Raw genomic sequence first — 22,466 nt, 5'->3', positions numbered from 1 at the left:
ATCTCACAAAAGTACACCCTTCACATTTTTGTAAATATTTTATTATATCTTTTCATGTGACAACACTGAAGAAATCAACACTTTGCTACAATGTAAAGTAGTGAGTGCATAGCTTGTGTAACAGTGTAAATTTGCCAAATTGGGCTCAAAGTGTCAATATTTTGTGTGGCCCCCACTATTTTCCAGCACTGCCTTAACCCTCTTGGGCATGGAGTTCACCAGAGCTTCACAGGTTGCCACTAGAGTCCTCTTCCACTCCTCCATGATGTTATCAGGGAGCTGGTGGATGTTAGAGATTTTGCGCTCCCCACCTTCTGTTTGAGGAAGCCCCACAGATGCTCAATGGGGTTTAGGTCTGGAGACATGCTTGGCCAGTGCATCACCTTTACCCTCAGCTTCTTTAGCAAGGCAGTGGTAATCTTGGAGGTGTGTTTGGGGTCGTTATCAGGTTGGAATACTGCCCTGTGGCCAAGTCTCCAAAGGGAGGGGATCATGCTCTGTTTCAGTATGTTACCATACATGTTGGCATTCATGGTTGTCTCAATGAACTGTAGCTCCCCAGTGCCAGCAGCACTCATGCAGCCCCAGACCATGACACTCCCACCACCATGCTTGACTATAGGCATGACACACTTGCCTTTGTACTCTTCACCTGGTTGCCACCACACACGCTTGACACCATCAGAACCAAATAAGTTTATCTTGGTGTCATCAGACCACAGGACATGGTTCCAGTAATCCATGTCCTTAGTCTGCTTGTCTTCGGCAAACTGTCTGCGGGCTTTCTAGTGCATCATTTTTAGAAGAGGCTTCCTTCTGAGATGACAGCCATGCAGACCAATTGGATGCAGTATGCGGCATATGGTCTGAGCACTGACAGGCTGACCTCCCCCAGGCCTTCAACCTCTGCAGCAATGCTGGCAGCACTCATAGGTCTCTTTCCCAAAGACAACCTCTGGATATGACGCTGAGCACGTGCACTCAACTTCCTTGGTCGACCATGGCGAGGCCTGTTCTGAGTGGAACTTGTCCTGTTAAACTGCTGTATGGTTTTTGCCACCATGCTGCAGTTTCAGGGTCTTAGTAATCTTCTTATAGCCTAAGCCATCTTTATGTAGCTCAACAATTCTTTTTTTCAGATCCTCACAGAGTTCTTTGCTATGAGGTGCCATGTTGAACTTCCAGTGACCAGTATGAGAGAGTGAGAGCGATAACACCAAATTTAACAGACCTGCTCCCCATTCACACCTGAGACCTTGTAACACTAATGAGTTACATGACATCGGGGAGGGAAAATGGCTAATTGGGTCCAAGTTGGACTTTTTTCACTTAGGAGTTTACTCACTTTTGTTGCCAGCAGTTTAGACATTAATAACTGTGTGTTGAGTTATTTTGAGGGGACAGCAAATTTACAGTTATACAAGCTGTACACTCGCTACTTTACATTGTAGTAAAGTATCATTTCTTCAGTGTTGTCACATGAAAAGATATAATAAAATATTTACAAAAATGTGAGGGGTATACTATCTTTTGTAAGATTCTGTATATACTGTTAAGTAACTTACAACCTACCTTCTTGGTACTGCTTTCCAGCTTCTTCGCAAGATCATCCCACCTCTGAGCAAAGTTTTCCAATCTGGCATCATTTTTCTGAGACACCATCTTATTTTTCAGTGTGGAAAATAGATCCTGGCTTAGAGAGTACAATGTATCCAATGTCTTCTTTTTAATTTCTAGTTCTCCTTTCAAAATCTATTGAAAGACAAGCTGTTTTAGTTAAATGTCTCACATAAACATAATTGCAATAACATAATTTGTTAATATGTTTATTATAACATAACATTTTGTTTTTGCATGTTCAATATAAGAGTTCTGGCAGAGTTCATTGAAGTGGTTGTAAACCACTGCATGCTTACTCGCATTCGTGGCAGATGGTTGTGGTGCCAAATGAACTATGTAAATGGAACTAGTACTCAGGTTCAGTGCTGCTTTGTCTTCAGCTTTCCGTGTGACCCAAGACCCAAGTTTTCTGTATCCTGAATTCATTTACTGACCCAGCTAGTCCTGACTACTTCCCGAAATCCGTCTGTATTGACCTTGGCTTGTCTTCTGACCACTGCTGCTGCCTGCTCCATTTGCTACTGCTCCACTGATTGGCTCCTGACACAGCTTGTTCCCTGACCACACTCTTGCCTGTGCCTCTGTACCTGATCTGTCCCTCCAGTGTATGACTCAGCCTTCCTGACTCTGCTATTCCTCTTGCTGACAAAAATCCCTGTCTACTATTCAGCTGTGTCTGCTCATCTAATGTCTGCTGCCAGTATATGCTTCTCCTGCCTGCTATCGCCAGTACCAGTTAACGTCAGTATGCTGCCCACCAGATGCCAACCAGCTTGCCCGCTTCACTGAAGATCACTGATAACTACCCAGACTAGTGTGGACACCTGCTCTGCTGCTAGCCAGACCCACAGGCACTCATGCCACTTCACACTCCTGTACTTCCTGTTTAAACTATCAGAGGCCCGGAGTCAGACGTGTAAGAGTAGAGATAGGCCAAAAACCCTCCTGTTCAGTTCGCACCAGAACTCCTGAACACAGAAAAAGTTTGGATCCGAACTCTGAACCCCATTGAAGTCTATGGGACCCAAGTGTAAAAATTTTGAAGGCTTACAATATACTGTATACAAATTATTGGCAATAAAAAGGGTATGGGAGCCTGTTGGACATGTACCAATGTAACACATTTTTTTTTTCAAAAGAATAATTTTAACGAGCAGTGATTTTAATGATGCTTAACCCCTTTCCATCTGCACTATAGCTGAATGACAGGAGGGCATCAGTAGACATCCTCCCATGCTCGAGCGGCCTGCAAGCCCCCTGCAGGGCATGCGTGGCCCGCTCTGTGATCAACAAGTCTATGAGACCCAACTGATCACAGATCGGAGTAAGGGGTCGATCAGCCAATGACATCTAATTATGTCATGTAAACAGAGCCGGTAATCAGCTATTTTTTATCCTCACGCTGATAGCATGAGAAGAAAAAAAAAAGGTGAACACAGCAAAAGTTTGGATCCGAACTCTGAACCCCATTGAAGTCTATGGGACCCAAGTGTAAAAATTTTGAAGGCTTACAATATACTGTATACAAATTATTGGCAATAAAAAGGGTATGGGAGCCTGTTGGACATGTACCAATGCAATACATTTTTTTTTTCAAAAGACTGATTTTAACGAGCAGTAATTTTAATGATGCTTAACCCCTTTCCATCTGCACTATAGCTGAATGACAGGAGGGCATCAGTAGACATCCTCCCATGCTCGAGCGGCCTGCAAGCCCCCTGCAGGGCACGCGTGGCCCGCTCTGTGATCAACAAGTCTATGAGACCCAACTGATCACAGATCGGAGTAAGGGGTCGATCAGCCAATGACAGCTAATTATGTCATGTAAACAGAGCCGGTAATCAGCTATTTTTTATCCTCACGCTGATAGCATGAGAAGAAAAAAAAAAGGTGGCTGTCAGATGGACATCATTCCTGATCAAAGAGAGAAGCCATGGTGTCATTTGTGCCCACCAGTGCCACCTACCAGAGCACAACAGTGCTGCTTACCAGTGCCCACCAGCGCCACATACCAGCACCCACAGTGCCACCCATCAGTGCCTCATCACCAGTGCTGCCCATCAGTGCTACCTACCAGTGCCCATCAGTGCCTATCAGTGCCATATATCAGTGCTACCTATTAATGACACCTGTCAGTGACCTTCAGTGCCCATCAGTGCCACTCATCAGTCCACCCATCAGTGCCACCTATCACGACCCTTCAGTGCAGCCTCATCAGTGCAATCTTATCAGTGCTCACCAGTACACCTTACCAGTGCCACCTTATCTGTGCCTATCAGTGCAGCCCATCAGTGCCCATCAGTGCAGCCTCATCAGTGCATGTCAATGAAGCAGAAAAATTACCTGTTTGCAAAATTTTATAACCAATTATGAAACATGCTTGTTTTTTTTCTAAATTTTCTGTTTTTTTTTGTTTGTTTAGCAAAAAATAAAAACCCCAGTAGTGATTAAATGCCACCAAAAGAAAGCTCTATTTGTGTGAAAAAGATGATAAAAATATCATTTATGTACAGTGTTACATGACTGCGCAATTGTCATTCAAAATGTGACAGTGCTGAAAGCTGAAAATTCTGGACAGGAGGGTTGTTTAAGTGCCCAGTAAGCAAGTGGTTAAAGTGAAACAATAAAAATGAAAAATTTCTCTAAATATAATTCCTCGGGGGATCCCCTTAGTCTGCCTGTAAAGTGATGCACCTGCACTGTGTATAAAACGTACTGCAGAAAAACTGACACTTCTAAAGGAGAAAAAAATGACATTTAAATTTCCGGCAATACAATACTACTGCTGCTAATTCAATACTATTGCCGGCAATAGAAAAATGTGAAAATAAAAACGGCGTGGGGTCCCCCTCCCAATGCATACCAGGCCCTTTGGATCTGGTATGGATTTTAAGCGGAACCCCAAGCCAAAATAAAAAAAACATTGTTGGAGCCCCCCCCCCCAAATTCATACCAGACCCATATCTGAGCAGGTTGTATGAATTTAATTAATTGGGTGAGTGGCAGCCAATGGAGTGGTTGGCAGAGGGAGGTAGCAGACTTCACCCCTGGGTCTCATGACTCAGGATTGCAGGCTCAGACTCCCGCACAGGCCTTAACAGAGTCCCTGCTCAGCCATGCATTTGGGGACCAGGCTTTCTCCCCAGCAGGGCCAGTGGCACCTGCCTTTGCTGACTCTTTCTCTCATGGCCCTCCAACCCAAAGCACTCAATTTTCTGAGGAAGATCTATATCTCAAATTCTCCACTCTCCTAGAAAGGGACCTAGCTGCCACAGAGGCTAAAATCACAGGAGAAATTAAAGCAGACCTCCAAAATATCGGATCCAGGATGGACGCCATTGAAGGCAAGCTGGATCAGACTGCTGCAGTCTCTCTGTGATCAGTAGGGATTGGTTGTGGGGATGAGGCCCTTGTCCTCATCAACATGGGGACAAGGTGCTTTGGGTGGCTACCCCCAAAGCACCCTCCCAATGTTGAGGGCATGTGGCCTGGTACGGTTCAGGAGGAAGGGAGCTGTCTTGTCCCCCCTTTTTTCCTGCGGCCTGCCAGGTTGCGTGCTTGGAATGGGCCTGGTATGGATTTTGAGGGGGACCCCCACGCCATTTTTTTTTGTCACAGGGTTCCCTTTAACATCCATACCAGACCTGAAAGGCCTGATATGTTCTTAGAGGGGAATCCATGCTGGTTTTTTATTTAAAATTAAATTCGCCTGGCCTGGGGGCAACTTAAAGTCGTGTTGTAAGTCTCCCCAAGTCGTGTTGTGATTCATACCCAAGTCGTCTCTAAGTTGCCTCCCAAAGTCGTGCTGGAAGTCGTGTTGCTCCTATGTGAATGGACTGTTAATGATACGGCGTGCGCTATTATCAATGGCATATTATTATTGCATGCGCCGGCATATTATCATCTGTTGCACTTATGCGTGCGCTGGTTCACATACTCAATTAATAATTCATCTGGTGCACAAATTATTGGCAAATGTATACTTTCCCAACAGAGCACACATGATGTTTTGTCAACAAATTATTTGGGAACATCTCAGGTTGCCTGATACTGGACGGGGACTTTAATGTTCCACTAAATCCACTGACTGACACCTCCATTGGTAAAACCTGTATCGCCTACAGAATGCTAAAAAAATCTAATCTTTATTAAAATCTCTGAACCTGACAGACACGTGGCTCTTCCTCAATCCCGAAGGCCAAGACTTTCCATATTACTCTACCCCACACTCCAGATACGCCCGTCTAGACTACCTGTTTATTTCACAAAGAGACATCTCCTCAGTGAAGGCTGCCCATATAGGCATTCAATCAATTTCAGATCACTCCCCCATCTCCCTAACACTGGACCTCATGATCCTCCACATAGACAACCAACATGGAGACTTAACGCCTCATTACTGACAGACCCATCACTCCTTCCCTCAATCACTTCCGCCCTGACAGAATTCTTTAAAAATAACTCAATGCCGGATGTGGACCCACTCATAGTTTGGGAGGCTCATAAATGTACAGTCAGGGGATAACTGATTAGAATGGGTTCTAAACGCAAAAAAGAAAGAGAAAACAACATTAGAAATGTAATAACACAAATCAGCTCTTTAGAAACCCTCCACAGTCACACTCAGTACAGTCGGCACAGAAACTACTAGAAGCTAGAAGAGACCCGCAACACATACGTGACTCCAGAACCAAACGCGTGCTGTTTTTTTAAGAAAAAAATGTTATTATGAGTCGGGGAACAAGACAAGCAGATTTTTGTTCAGGGCTTTGAGAGACCACACCTGTACCAACAATATTGCCGGCATCAAAAGCCTGAATGATAATATGGATGTGACCACCGAGGCGATAGCTGCTCACTTTCACTCTCATTACATTTTACATAAAGCTATATGACCTACCACCACAACATGGACAACAGGGCATGGAGGGTGACAGGGCACAAATCATCCAAGATTACTTAATCAAAAACGGCGGACTTCCAACCCTACAAGTCCTAGACACTCCCTCCTAGAAGCACCAATCACTCCACTAGAGATCAGGCAAGCTATCAAACAACTGAAATCTGGAAAGAGCTTGGGCCAAGAAAGCTACTCCGCCATCTATTACAAAACCTTCACAAACATTATTACTGAACCACTTACTGCAGCCCTGATCTCCATGTCTAAACTCAGGGAGGTAACACCAGCCTTCCTGTCAGCACACATTGCCGTGATTCCAAAATTAGATAAAGACCCCACGGACTGTGCCAGTTACTGCCCCATATCCTTGCTAAACCTGGATGTCAAAATTTTTGCAAAAATCATAGCACTACGATTGGGACCACTTCTTCTAGAGCTTATAGGCTTGGAACAGGTGGGCTTTGTGCCTGGTGAAGAAGCAAAATACAACATTACCAAAACCCTCCTCCTAATCCATGCAGCAAGAGAGTGGTACATCGAAGGATTTCTCCTCTCTACTGACACGGAGAAAGCCTTTGACTGTGTGGCATGGGATTTCAGGATGGAAGTATGCAGACATGTGGGGCTAGGCCCGCATATGCTAATGTGGATCTCTGCAATATACCAAAACCCCTCTGCAAAACTAAAAATCAATGGCACACTGTCTGAAAAGGTTCACATATGAACTGGAACTAGGCAGGACTGCCCTCTATCCCCCCTACTGTTCATCTTGTCCCTTGAACTTTTTATTAGATTGATTAAAATGAACACTGCAATCACTGGATTCAGGGTTCAGTTCAAGCTAGCAGCATATGCAGATGACCTCTTGTTCTTCTTAACAAACCCAACAATCACTCTCCCCAACATACTAAAGGAATTTGCCCACAATGGCTACATTTCAAATCTGAAGATTAACTACACAAAATCCAAAGCTCTAAGCATATCACTTCCAGATAGAACACTAACATGGACTAAATTCAACTCACTCTTTAGATGGGACCCCAGGGCTATTAAATACTTGGGTACCTGGTTGACTCCACAACCACAAACCATCTTTGAGCAAAATTTCCCACCACTTCTCAAGAGTTGTACATAGGACCTTACATAATGGCACTCGTGGTATTTTTCCTGGTTTGGGCGTGCGGCAATTATCAAAATGATGATCTTGTCCAAGCTCCTCTACCTGATGCGGACCTTACCCATCAAAATCCCTCTACACTTTTTCATGGCACTAAACTCTATCCTGCTGAAATTCCTGTGGAATCAACACAAACCTAGAATTAGGCTCAACTGGCTGACTAATCCTAAGGAAATGAGTGGGATGGGCATACTGGACTTCAAACATTACTTTTACGCCTCACACTTAGCTAGAATAATGGCCATATGAAGGACTGGTTTTCACTTGAGATGACCCTAATTCTGATCCTGTTGAAATTCTCCCCATGGATACCATGGTCCAGCTACCCCATCCAACTATGCAAACACCCCATTACAGGTAACACTTTGGAGATTCTACACCTTATTGCTAAATGCAAGATATTTACCACATCTTTTAGTCCTCTGACACCACTAAAAGACAATCCTGCTTTCCCTCCGAGTACCCACAATGTAATATTTCAGCCATTACAGTGAAATACCTCACTACTGGCAGGTGATTGCTACACTGGGGGAAAAATTAAAGAATGGACCATGCTAAAATTACAAAACAACCTCCCACATATGTGCTCATCACCCTACTTCCAACTAAGAAGCTATCTAAGATAAGCACAGGAGGAGGTGGTCAGAGGAACTACGGAAAGAGATCTCAGACAAACAATAGAGTTACACTTGCATACTAGCACATAAGTGTTCCAGAAGCACAAAAATGCAGGAAACAAGTTATAAGTTGTTAACACACTGGTACAACTCCCCTGACAAGTTTCACAGATGGGACCCACAAAAATTGGATTCATGCTGGCGATGTCAAACAGAGACAGGCACTGTGATCCACATTTGGTGGCAGTGTTTTTTAATCACACCCTATTGGAAAAAAGTTAGAGAACTGATTAAAAAAATGACAGGGAACAAACTAAATTTAAGTGTAGCATGCAAATTTGTGACAAATTTCACTCTTAAAAGATACAAACACTCCTTAACCAAACACCTCCTCAATGCGGCAAAATCATTGATTCCGCTACATTGGAACTCTCCCCGGGTCCCATCCAGACTGTCTCAACAAGATCAAAGACATATGTGAAATGGAAAATACCCTGGCACAGGATACAGGCGGTGTAGAGAGATTCCAAAAACCTGCCAACCCTGGTTTATCTTTAGATACTCCCAGGAATTTGAGGACGCCAAGTGCCCTAATACCTCATAAATACCAAACAACTAAGTGACCTCACAGAACCAAATGACTAACTCACTCCACTTGAGTAGATCCGAAAGCTAACATACTACCTCCTTTCTTTTCCTCTTCCTTTCCCCACCCCCTTTTTCCATACAACAACAAGGGCAGAGTATGACAAGAAATCAAACTAGAATAAGGTTAACAATGTTCTTTTCTTTTCTTTATATTGTTTAGTCGATGATAGAGGCAAAACCATAGTCTTATTACTCTATTTAAGAAAGCTTATCAGTAATTAAAAGGTTTTGTCCTCTTATGTTCACCAACACATTTATGCATTACCAAATATCACTTCTAGATTACTACAAGACTTGTTAACCACTTGCCGACCGCCGCACGACGATGTACGTCGACAGAATGGCACGGGCAGGCATAATTGCTTACATGTACGTCCTTGCCTGCCCGCGGGTCGGGGGCCCGATCGGGCCCCCGCCCGGTGCCTGCGGCGGTCGGTATTCGTTCGGGAGCGATCCCGGACGAGGGGACGGCCATTCATTCATGGCCATCCCCTCGCGATCGCTCCCGACGAATGAAAATGTCCGGTGACATCACTTCCTCTCCTGTAATGTAAACACAGGAGAGGAAGTGATGTATTCTCTCCTCCATGTCGGTATTTTTCGTTCCGGCACCGAGGAGAGAGCATCGGTGAGTTGCACAAGCACTACACTACACAGTAGAACATGCCAGGCACACTCACACCCCCCCCTTTACCCCCCGATCACCCCCCAATTACCCCTGCCCCCCCAGTCACAGTGACACCAATTGCTTTTTTTTTTTTTTTCTTTTTTTTTTTGCATTGGTGTCATTTGTGACTGTAATAACTGTTAGGGCAGTTAGGGTTAGCCCCCTTTAGTTCTAATGTGCCCCCCTAACCCCCCCAATAAAGGTTTAACCCCCGTGATCACCCCCCGTCGCCAGTGTCACTAAGGCTGGGTTCACATTGCAGCGGTTTATGAGAACGAATGTGATTCGCACCGCACTGCAGTGCAAATCACATCCGATCTCTGTGCGATTCGAGTTCAGCCATACAGATAGTATGGCTGAATTCGTGTCGCACCCGCCGCACCCGCCGCAAATTCGCACAGGACCCTTTTTTTGGCCCGCAGCAGAATCGGATCGCATGGGTGTTCACACCATGCGATCCGAGTTTGCAGATCGCACTGCGATATGCGAACTGATATGGGGGTGTCATTAACATTTCACTGACACTCCCAGCAGTTCGCATAGGGCAGTGTGAACTGCCGCCGGTAGGCATGCGATGCGGGAACCCGCCGCGGATTCATGGCGTTCCCGCATCGCTCCAGTGTGAACCCAGCCTAATAAGCGATCATTTTTCTGATCGCTGTATTAGTGTCACAGGTGACGCTAGTTAGGCAGGTAGGTATTTAGGTTCGCCGCAGCTTTTTATAGCGCCAGGGACCCCCATATACTACCGCATAAAGCCCCCTGATTTCCCCCTAGTTAACCCTTTCACCAGTGATCACCATATAACTGTTACAGGTGACGCTGGTTGGTTAGTTATTTTTTTATAGTTTCAGGGCACCCGCCATTTATTACCTAATAAAGGTTTAACCCCCTGATCACCCGGCGGGTGTCATTTGTGACTGTAATAACTGTTAGGGCAGTTAGGGTTAGCCCCCTTTAGTTCTAAGGTACCCCCCTAACCCCCCCAATAAAGGTTTAACCCCGTGATCACCCCCGTCGCCAGTGTCACTAAGGCTGGGTTCACATTGCAGCGGTTTATGAGAACGGATGTGATTCGCACCGCACTGCAGTGCAAATCACATCCGATCTCTGTGCGATTCGAGTTCAGCCATACAGATAGTATGGCTGAATTCGTGTCGCACCCGCCGCAAACTCGCACGGGACCCTTTTTTTGGTCCGCAGCAGAATCGGATCGCATGGGTGTTCACACCATGCGATCCTAGTTTGCAGATCGCACTGCGATATGCGAACTGATCTGGGGGTGTCATTAACATTTCACTGACACTCCCAGCAGTTCGCATAGGGCAGTGTGAACTGCCGCCGGGAGGCATGTGATGCGGGAACCCGCCGCGCATTCGTGGCGTTCCCACATCGCTCCAGTGTGAACCCAGCCTAATAAGCGATCGTTTTTCTGATCACTGTATTAGTGTCACAGGTGACGCTAGTTAGGCAGGTAGGTATTTAGGTTCGCCGCAGCTTTTTATAGCGCCAGGGACCCCCATATACTACCGCATAAAGCCCCCTGATTGCCCCCTAGTTAACCCTTTCACCAGTGATCACCATATAACTGTTACAGGTGACGCTGGTTGGTTAGTTATTTTTTTTATAGTTTCAGGGCACCCGCCATTTATTACCTAGTCTCACTAGTGTACCCCTAAATTTAGGGGTGTCTACTTTCCAAAATGGGGTCATTTGGGGGGGGTTTGTGCCATCTTGGCATTTTATGGCCTTCAAAACTGTAACGCCCTTAGAAAGCCTGAAGGCGGTGCTTGGTTTTCGGGGCCCCGTACGCGGCTAGGCTCCCAAAAAGTCCCACATATGTGGTATCCCCGTACTCAGGAGAAGCAGCAGAATTTATTTTGGGGTGTCATTTCACATATGCCCATGGCATGCGTGAGCAATATATCATTTAGTGACAACTTTGTGAAAAAAAAAAAAAAGTTTGTAATTTTCCCGCAACTTGTGGCAAAATATAAAATATTCCATGGACTCAACATGCCTCTCAGCAAATAGCTTGGGGTGTCTACTTTATAAAATGGGGTCATTTGTGGGGGTTTTGTGCCATCTTGGCATTTTATGGCCTTCAAAACTGTAATAGGTAGTGAGGAGTGAAGTCAAATATTTACGCCCTTAGAAAACCTGAAGGCGGTTCTTGGTTTTCGGGGCCCCGTACGTGGCTAGGCTCCCAAAAAGTCCCACATATGTGGTATCCCCGTACTCAGGAGAAGCAGCAGAATTTATTTTGGGGTGTCATTTCACATATGCCCATAGCATGTGTGAGCAATATATCATTTAGTGACAACTTTGTGTAAAAAAAAAAATATATATATTTTTTGTCATTATTCAATCGCTTGAGGCAAAAAAATAAAATATTCAATGGGCTCAACATGCCACTTATCAATTTCCTTAGGGTGTCTACTTTCCAAAATGGGGTCATTTGGGGGGGTTTTGTACTGCCCTGCCATTTTAGCACCTCAAGAAATGAGATAGGCAGTCGTAAACTAAAAGCTGCGTAAATTCCAGAAAACGTACCTTAGTTTGTAGATGTGACAACTTTTGCGCAAACCAATAAATATACAATTATTGACTTTTTTTTTACCAAAGACATGTGGCTGAATACATTTTGGCCTAAATGTATGACTAAAATTGAGTTTATTGGATTTTTCTAATAACAAAAAGTAGAAAATATCATTTTTTTTCAAAATTTGCGGTCTTTTTACGTTTATATCGCAAAAAATAAAAATCGCAGAGGCAATCAAATACCATCAAAAGAAAGCTCTATTTGTGGGAAGAAAAGGACGCAAATTTTGTTTGGGTACAACATTGCATGACCGCGCAATTACCAGTTAAAGCAGCGCAGTGCCAAATTGTAAAAAGACCTCTGGTCATTTACCAGCAAAATGGTCCGGTCTGAAGGTGGTTAAGCTGTTTTGAAAATGTATGCAGTTGTATCTGCAACCTGCATATTGTGCACTCTCTCTTTATCTCTCTCTCAATAAAAGTTGAATGATAAAAAAAAAAAAAATATATATATATATATATATATATATATATATATATATATATATATATATATATATATATAAAGCTGAAGATAGCAGATATACATGTAAAGCTTATGAAGGGAGATTTGTTTAATCTCTGTGTATCATCTGAGGCTATTCACTTCACTGGGTATATGTGAGGGTTTACATCCACTTTAACAACCACATTAAGATTGGATCACTAAATTTTAAAAGATCATGTACAGCTCAATCAAGGATATCCCAGGTGCTGTCAAGATAATCTTTGTTTCAACTTCTCTCCACTTTCATCTCTTCGCTCCTTATATCTTCTATGGGATAATAAATATCCACATAGTGTTCTCTGCCGAATCATTTATTAAAATCACAAATCACAAAGATTAAGAACATTCATATTAGGTTAGTAGCAGCCAGACACTAATGAATCCCCCATGTCACAGTTTGTAAACATGATTCCCAGCCAGATAACATCTCTCCTGAAATACCTTGGTCTGTGTGAGTCTACTGCTTTAGCTCACATATGCCCACTGTGCTAAACAGGCTCACCTAAGCTTTGCTCAGTGCTCTGACTTCGCACCTCTTCCTGCTTCCCAATGGATGCTGAAAACAGATTGATGTATAGGGTGACAATTCTCCAGACCTACATATCCGGTCTTGCATATTACATCCTAACTAAGGACATCTTCAGAGATTGGGGACTGTCTGTATTCATGCTATTCTTATACCCTCTCTTCTGCTGCTTTAGTAACCAGTAAATCATTTCCCGATGTTCATCTCACTGCACTGCTACTATTTTGATTTTCATAGAAACTACTATTGGGGGGGGGGGGGGCATGGCCTGGCACACAGCAGAGATGGCATCACACTAGCTGAGCTCTGGGTTGAAAAACAGCCTACAGCCTGATACCCTGCTCGAGTCTGAAATGGGCAAACAGCTATACCAGACATCACACTCAGGATCCCACCATGGCACAGCGATCACTTCGGCCAGGAATATCTCAGACATTTTCATAGCACAATCTGTTAAAAGGAGCAGTGTGGCCAGGAACAAGATGATGCGGGCTCAGGGAGATGAGGAAGACTTCAGTGAGGACTCCCACTCCATAGCGGAGGAAGCAGGTAGGGGTTACTCACATGCCACACAGCCCCTTGCTTATGCAGACATGTCTGGCTTTGCAGCAGACATAAAGTTAACCTTCTCTGCAGCTATTACCAAACTCAAGTTAAACTTGCTGGTTCTCACAGAGAGGAGGCTGGCAGCAGTAGAGATGACAGGAAAGCTCAGAGACAGAGCGATTCACAAGCTGGAGAAAGTTGCTGTGGCAGACTCCTCTCATTTCTTAGAAATTAATAGACATTTAGAAGATTTGGATAATAGGGGGAAAGTGAAACATTAACAGGGTGAGGGGGATTCCTGAATCTGTGGATACAGAACAAATCATCCCAGCACTACAGAGAGTTTTTAATAGTCTACTGTAAAGGTAGGAGGACACAGGTATAGACTTTGTACTTGCACACAGAACTCTCAGGGTGAGAGGCCAAGACACCGCTCCCACTAGAGACAACATTTGCTGTCTCCAAAGCTTCCCTCTTAAGGAATAGGGATGGGCTGAATACCCCCTGGTTCACTTTGCAGCAGAACAGTCAAAAAATTAGTTCGAACACGCGAATACCATTAAAGTCTATGGGACACAAACTTGAAAAATTAAAAATGCTAATTTTAAGAATTAATATGCAATTTATTGTCATAAAAAGTGTTTGGGGACCTGGGTTCTGCCCCAGGGGACATGTATCAATGCAAAAAAAAGTTTTAAAAATGGCAGTTTTTTCAGGAGCAATGAGTTTAATAATGCTTAAAGTAAAACAATAAAAGTGAAATATTCCCTTAAATTTCGTACCTGGGGGGTGTCTATTGTATGCCTGTAAAGTGGCACACTTTTTCAGTGTTTTGAACAGTGCCTGCACAAAATGACATTTCTAAAGGAAAAAAGTAATCTAAAAAATGTGCCACTTTACAGGCATACTATAGACACCCCCCAGGTATGAAATTTAAACAAATATTTCACTTTTATTGTTTCATTTTAAGCATTATTAAAATCACGGCCATTTTTTAAACTTTCATTTACATTGATACATGTCCCCTGGGGCAGGACCCAGGTCCCCAAACACTTTTTATGACAATAACTTGCATATAAGCCTTTAACCGCTTGCGGACAAGCCCCACAGTTTTACTGCAGCAATTTTGTTCCACTGCGCAAAATCATGTTATATTACATGATCTAACGAGCTCCGTGAGTCAGACCATGGGTCCCGTGGACTCGATGTCTGCGGGAATACCCATGATCATCTCACGGAGCGGAAGAATGGAGAAATGCTAATGTAAACAAGCATTTCCCCATTCTACCTAGTGACAGTACACTGATCAAGGCTCCCTGTAATCGGGAGCGGTGATCAGTGTTGTTTCACAGCTAGCCCATCCCCCTACAGTTAGAATCACTCCCTAGGACACACTTAACCCCTGCAGCGCCCTCTCCTGGTTAACCCCTTTGCTGCCAGTGACATTTTTACAGTAATCAATGTAATTTTATAGCACTGATTGCTGTATTAATGCCAATGGTCCCAAAAATTGGTCAAAATTGTCCGATGTCTCCGCCATAATATCGCAGTCAGGATAAAAATCGCTGATCGCCACCATTACTAATAATAAAAACAAATTATTAATAAAAATGCCATAAAACCTATTTTGTAGACACTATAACTTTTGCACAAACCAGTCAATAAACGCTTATTGTGATCTTTTTTTACCAAAAATATGTAGAAGAATATGTATCTGTCAAAACTGAGGACATTTTTTTTTATATATATATATATTTTTGGGGATATTTATTATAGCAAAAAGTGAAAAATACTGCTTTTTTTTCAAAAATGTTGCTTGCTTTTTTATAGGAGAGGTGATCAAATATCATCAAAAGAAAGCTCTATTTGTGGGAAAAAAAGAACGTCAATTTTGTTTGGGAGCCACATCACATAACCGCACAAATTGTCAGTTAAAGCAACACAGTGCTGAATCACAAAAAGTGCTCTTGTCTTTGGCCACAGCAATCAAAAGCCAATGGTTCAGTGGTGTACTGCGGCCTCGGAGGAAATGTAGCGTACTCCTAGGTTGCTGCTTTTGGTGCCAGTGCAGCTTCTCAGTTGAGCAGCGTCTCACGTCAGTACAATTGATTGTCCTGTAGCCACGTCCCCGACATGTTTCGTCATTAAGACATCCTCATGGGATTGGCTACACACCCATCAATCAGTTATTTTATAGTAAGCATCATTTGCACATGCGTGCATCAGCACACGCCAGTTGGGCATGCTTTGGGCACGCTTTGCGCACGCGTGAACCAGCGCACGCATATTAGGTAGAGATCAATCCTCGCACATCTGTAGTTGTTAAGCCACCGCTGTACAACGTCCCATTCATGCACACATATTGTTCATAGATCCCTACGCACGCACATATGTTGACATAAATCAGCACATGCGCAGCAAAGCCTATGCGCACAAATGTGCATCAAAATGTCATCTACAGCATTAACACATGTGCAGCACACTATATGCGCACAAATGTGCGCCAAAATGTCATCTGCGTACGAGTATGCGCATTAAACTACGTCAAAGCGTGCACGTGCACGATGCGCTGATGCACACGTGTAGCCAATCCCATGAGGAAATCTTAATGACAAAACATGTCGGGGCGTGGCTACGGGACAATCAATTGTACTGACATGAGACGCTGCTTAACTGAGAAAGTACACTGCCGCCGAAAGCAGTGACCTAGAAGTGGGTGTGAGATTACGCTTGATCGCACACTTCTGGTCCACCAAGGCCGCAGTACACCACTGAACCATTGGCTTTTGTTTGCTGTGTGTTACACTTAAGGCTTTTTTCTACTATGTGAAATGTGAGTGCAATTATTGGAGTGTTGGTGTGATTTAATAAACTGGTTGTAACGTTACCATGCTATGTGGAGCACTTATTTATTTTCTTTAAATATGGAGTCACCTTGTTGAGTATACACATGGAGCAAATGGATGGTCATCTTTTACCCCAGGTGTGGGTTTAATAGCGTAGAAGCCGAACATGAGAGTGGGAGGCTTTAAAAGTTGATGAGTGTGCCCTTCAGAGGGAGAGGTGTCACAAGCACGTGGTGTGGTGGAAGATTCAAGAATTTATGAAGATCGTTTTTTGGATCATGCTATCAATTTAGGATTGTTTTGATTTTTTGCATTCTGTCACTTGTCACTGGGTGTTTATGCTGTTTTATCACATTTATTATGTGATCTATTGCACTAGTGCTACTAGTTTTACTTATTGATATTCAATCTATAGGTTTAATTTCAGTTTACACATTTATATATTTTAAGTAGCAGCTTCACTTGTACTATTATAATTTTTTTTATTTGGCGCAGTGGGGGTAAAAGATAGAGGGCGGATTCATAGTTACAGTTATATACATATATTTTTACAAACGGTACAGTATAGCATTTTGTAGGCTGTTTGTTTCTTTCACCCCCCTTAGCCTAGTTTAACTCGATTAGACTATTGTTATTTCCTGTAGTATTTCCTGGCCACATATCAGGAACATACCTACTGTGGCTATAGCCAACCCATGTCTCCACAAAGCGACCTTGAGCCTAGGTGGATTACCTGGCCTTGAGTAAGGCTACATTGGTATTTTAATAACTGGGCTCAGTTACTAAAGTTATACTAACGACATCTCTATACATTTTTCATACTGTTATTTCTGCTCTTTTCAATCTCTATCCACTCACTCGAATTCCTCTATCAATTCAATCGCAGATTTTACCTAACAAGATATTATCTAATCCTAACCAAAATTGGTCTGGCCTTCATTTGTTATGCTACACCAGTGTATTTAACACTGGTCTAAATGCACAGTAATTTTTACTCACGGACATTGGTATCACAGTGGTTTTAAATTATGATATAATGTTATTTTATTATTTTTTTTACTTTGAGGTGACACTTACTCTGTGATCTTATTTATTTTGTTATATATTGCCTTTTTATATTTTGGTTTATATAGCTTTGTTGCTTACTATAAAGATTTCACATACAGTGTTTTTACAGTGTGGTATTGTAATATTTAGGTCAGAGGGGAGCGCTGTACCATTTCTAGCCCTATGTACAATCACCTCCTCTTAACCTACACTGGTACCTATATACAGTAGTTTAGCTACCACAGCTGCTATAACATATAAATACGCTATTTCATCCTAATTTTCCGCTGTTCTGTGGCCGCTGGGACATTTAGGAAAATGTGTCTGCACTTACAATAATAATCTTATAAAATAATCAAATACTATTCTTTAAAAATAATATGAATGATCCATATAAATGAATACACCACACAAATTTACTTAGATTAAAAAACACCATAATAATAATACATTCATTAATAACAATAGATGTAATTATAAAAAAAAATTTGTAAAAATTAAAATTAAAATTAAAAAAATGAATCTCAATGATAATGGATCCTTTAACATATGGACTTGCTCATGAAGGAATGTGAACCTCATCATCCCAATGCACCACTTGAAACCATAAAATAATCATTCCTAAAAAAGCAATTCATTTTAAAACTGACATTTAGACCTCTTAGTGTTAACACCTGGCATGTGTAACTCTACCAGGATTCTCTTTGGCACAACCTCCCCTTCTGATCCAGTTACCCTCTCTCCAATGTTTATGATTTTTTTTCTATACCACAAACATTTTAATAAACTTGGTTCCCTATTGTGTAGACATGTGAACACTGAAATATTTCGTTTTGGAATTTAATTTTCGTCCGAAAAATAAATTTATTTAGTTACTCCCGAAATTTGTTTTTATTTATTTGGTTTCGTTAAAAAATGCATTCATCCGAAAATCTGAAATAATTAAGGTTAAATCTGTCATTGAAGACTTATGGTGTCTGTCGAATGTTCTAAGAAAATTTGATGGAGCAGCTAAACTGTACGACACCGCAATGTTGTATGACACTAGTAATAATTATATTTATTAAATATTATTACTAGTCAACCAACATTCAAATTCTTCTATATCCTATGGGCAGAGCATTTGATCATAAATGTCTGCTCGCGACGACTGCTTTGTCGAATCTTCACGTCAAATCTTTTCTCTCTATGTCGAATAATCTTGGACCAATAGAGTTATGTTAGGCACAATCAACCTTTCTTGCTATTGTCTCTATAATGTTGAATCTTTTCTCTCTATGTAGTATAATCTTGAATTAATAGAGCTAAGGTTAGCCACATACGACCACAGGTTCGCTATTGTTAGCGCCATGTCGAATCGCCTATCTATATCGAACTGTTGCAACGAAAATGAAAATAAAGCATTTGTTTATGTCGGATTTTTTGGTTTTCCGATTCTGCACGTTCATTATCGTTTGTTAAAACGAGAACGAAAATACCCGAAAATTGGGATGAAAATGCATTTGGATGAAAACGAATGCACATGTCTACTATTATGACAATCTTTAAATGCATACACTATGTTTAGTGTACCCCCTCCTGATGTTATAGAAATGCTTGCTGATATGTGCAAAGGGTGATCTTGAGGTATGTCCAACATATTAGAACTCACAAGGGCATTCGAGAAAATAAATCACCCTTTGTGTGGAACAGGAAATTAAATCTTTAATGTGAAATAAATTGCCCATTGTATTAGCAGTTAACTTCTTCTCATATTTACTTTTGAGGTGGTACACCCACAGTACCTACCACATGAATAAAAACATACTTGATTAAAAAAAATGTAAAGGATGGTGCCTTAGGTGGATCAATACATTCTTCACCAATTTCGTTCTCAGGGTGGTGGCCCTTTTATATATAAATTTCAGGATTGATGGTACTGATCCAAGATGCTTACCCTTCCTAAAATGGACCAATTATTTTTAATAATATTTTCTATTTTATTATATTGTACATTATAGTCCAAAACTATTGCTATTTTACATCCTGTGTGCAAGAAAAAAAATGCTGTCTGCCCCAGATTTGTGTTTTTTGAGATGCATTTCAGTCTATTTATTTAACACGGGCTGTTTAATTCAGTGTCAACATACCACGATGCATGCTTTGCAGTATACTGTGTTCTGGTGTGAACAAACCCTTAATATATGACATAAAATAAAAGGATTACTTTAAGTATGCATACCGCTAATTTTCTTAGGTTAGAAAGCTTTTCATTCTGATCCTTAACCTCTGTATTCTGAACAGTGTTAATCATTTCCTCCTTTTCCATAAGCCAAGCATCAAATCGGCACTGAAATACAATTAAACAAAAAGAGTATGATACTGATGCAAACAAAGCTAAAGTTGTACAGTTTTTATAAAAATAAAAAAAAAACAATACACTGTAAAACTATCAGAAAATACAAACATAATGAATATTTATACCTCGAAAGCCTTTAAAGTTTAATTATTGCTAAAATTATATGTCAACTGAATATCAGGAACAAGGAATCTGTAGTTTTGACCACAATGTATTTAGACTGATTAAAAGGTCTACTAATGTTTGTGTCTGTATCTATTGGGATATACAGCATATGTATATATTATGTAGCAGGGTAGTACCCTGTCAGGGTCAGGGTCTAGTGAAGAGCCAGTACACTGATTGGTCAGCTGTGTTCCGGTCTTCAAGTAATGACCAGACTATGATTCTGGGCTCCACCCCAGCAGAAAGGAAGTCTGGCCCAGGAGTCAGGAGGGAGAGAGGTGGGAGCCAGTGCAGCACAAGGTTGCTTGCTGTATGCACTGAGTTGCTGAGTATTCAGTCTGTGGGAGACAGACCAAGGCTTAAAGGGAAAGACCAGATCAGGAATTCTGCATTTATAAGCCAGAAGGGTTGAATGTCATTTATTTTGATGCAAGATTGAAATGCTGAATACCCCTGTGAGGGAAATTATTGTGTGTTTGCTGAACTCTCTTTTAAATAAAAATAGGCAAGACAAGCAAGAAAACAAGAAAATGTGAGTGGAGGTGTCCTTTCAGCTCTACACTTGAAGTGAGTCCCTACTATATATACTGTGTGTGTGTGTATATATATATATATATATATATATATATATATATATATACACACACACACACACACAGTGTATAAGCATATATATATATATATATATATATATATATATATATAAACAGGCAAATATTTTTGGAATTTGAGGTTAGCAATGATGACAGCCCTTATGTTTCTCCTTATGCCAGTTTACTTCGTAAAGCAGAGTTCCACTCATTTTTGTATTTATTAAAAGTCACCAGCTACAAAAAGCATAGCTGCTGACTTTTAATAAACACACACTCACGTGTCCTACGGTCCAGCTATGCGGCCGCTCAAAGTCTCGCTTCTATCCCTCGCTTCTCTGTGGCACCAGCATTGCAAGTGTAGGCCCCCTGACTGAGACAGCTGAGTGTGCATGCGTGAGTTGTGCAGTGTCTCACAATTGGTCACATAGTCTTCTGGGAACTGTGACATGTACCAGAAGATTGCAAGGAGGGAGGGGGAGAGGAGAAATTCCACTCGAGCTGCCTAGGTGGCTCAAATGGATGCGGGAGCAGGTACCTGTCAAAACTAAGTACCTGTTCCACCCTCCCAAAAATGACATGCCAAATGTGGCATATTTGCGGGGGAGGAGTGCTTAAAGCAGAACTTGTATAGATACTTGTACTGTATCTCACACCCCAATTTGTTCTGTTTTTTGTTAGTTTTACAGCGGAGAAGGATTAGAACTCCCGTTTGGTTAGCATTGCCATACAGGGTTCCAGTAGACAGATTTCCCCTTACTTTCTATCCAACTGACAGAAGTAGTGGTGAAGTTTCACCAGGCAGAAATGGAGGCTTCTATCCCCCCCCCCCCCCCCCACTGTACCAAAGAAGCTTTTTTTATTTCTGTATGGGCTTCTCTTGTAGTTCCCCTCACATTCTATCTTTTAAAACAATGTCAGTATGATAGGAAGTGACAGTTAATCTCTTTATCAAAGTCCTCAATAGTATTAACACCTGATAGAGATTTTAATCCTTCTCTTATTCTATCCTGAATGAATGTAAATAGGCAGAATCATCATTCAAATGTGATAGAGCGGGGAGCTTAAAATTAGCCTGGGCAGAAAAAGGGGTTGAAGTGTCTGGTATTGAAGTGGTTAAGGCAGACTTTGTACCAAAATGCTGAGGATTCCAAATCTCATAAGAATATAGTTCGGCACAGGACAGGAGCATCTCCTTGTCATAATTTGATTGTTCCCCAAGCTCACTGGAATACACATTTCGGATTCACTTATGCCTCATGGGTGGAAATCAGTTTGTTAAGTAAGTATATATTTTTTTTAATTTTCTGTTTAGGTGGGTTGGTATGGAAGGTAGCATTTTCATAAGTGGTGGGTCCTTAATGCAATTTGATACAAAGTCAAATGTAGGCAAGAATTGCATAATTCAGGGATGTATTCACCATGATAGCACAATAACTGGCCTATTGCAGCAAGATTCAAGTGTTAGTATGAAGCTTCTCAATTTACAAAATGCTAACATTTTCCCTCTTCTATCTATTTCTGGACATTTGTGGCTAAATTCACTAAATGAACTGCTATAAGAATGAGGTGTGGGGGTATTTAGTTGAAGGATCTTTATTGTTTGGGAAATAGGAAACTCTGATAATAATTCATTAATGGAGCAGAAGTTGTTAACTTAACAAAGTAAATATTTCGTTTGAAATGTGCAT

The 22,466-nt window shown here is 41.7% G+C and overlaps 1 protein-coding gene across 5 annotated transcripts in view; it reads right to left on the bottom strand.

Moving 5' to 3' along the window:
* Positions 1 to 22,466, bottom strand: part of DMD (dystrophin) — a 3,436,004-nt gene that overhangs the window by 2,187,911 nt on the left and 1,225,627 nt on the right. For all 5 annotated transcript variants that reach the window (XM_077482558.1, XM_077482560.1, XM_077482557.1 and 2 more), the window contains 2 exons: positions 19,904 to 20,011; positions 1,573 to 1,752 (listed from right to left, as the gene is read on the bottom strand). In XM_077482558.1, the coding sequence (XP_077338684.1) occupies positions 1,573 to 1,752; positions 19,904 to 20,011 (288 nt within the window). The remainder of the gene's footprint in view (positions 1 to 1,572; positions 1,753 to 19,903; positions 20,012 to 22,466) is intronic.

Source organism: Lithobates pipiens, unplaced genomic scaffold, assembly GCF_037356315.1.
Source record: "Lithobates pipiens isolate NorthernLeopardFrog02 unplaced genomic scaffold, aLitPip1_a1.2 Scaffold_16, whole genome shotgun sequence".
Lineage (NCBI taxonomy): Eukaryota > Metazoa > Chordata > Amphibia > Anura > Ranidae > Lithobates > Lithobates pipiens.
The sequence above is the reverse complement of the archived record's forward strand: the minus strand, read 5'-3'. Positions and strand labels throughout refer to the sequence as shown.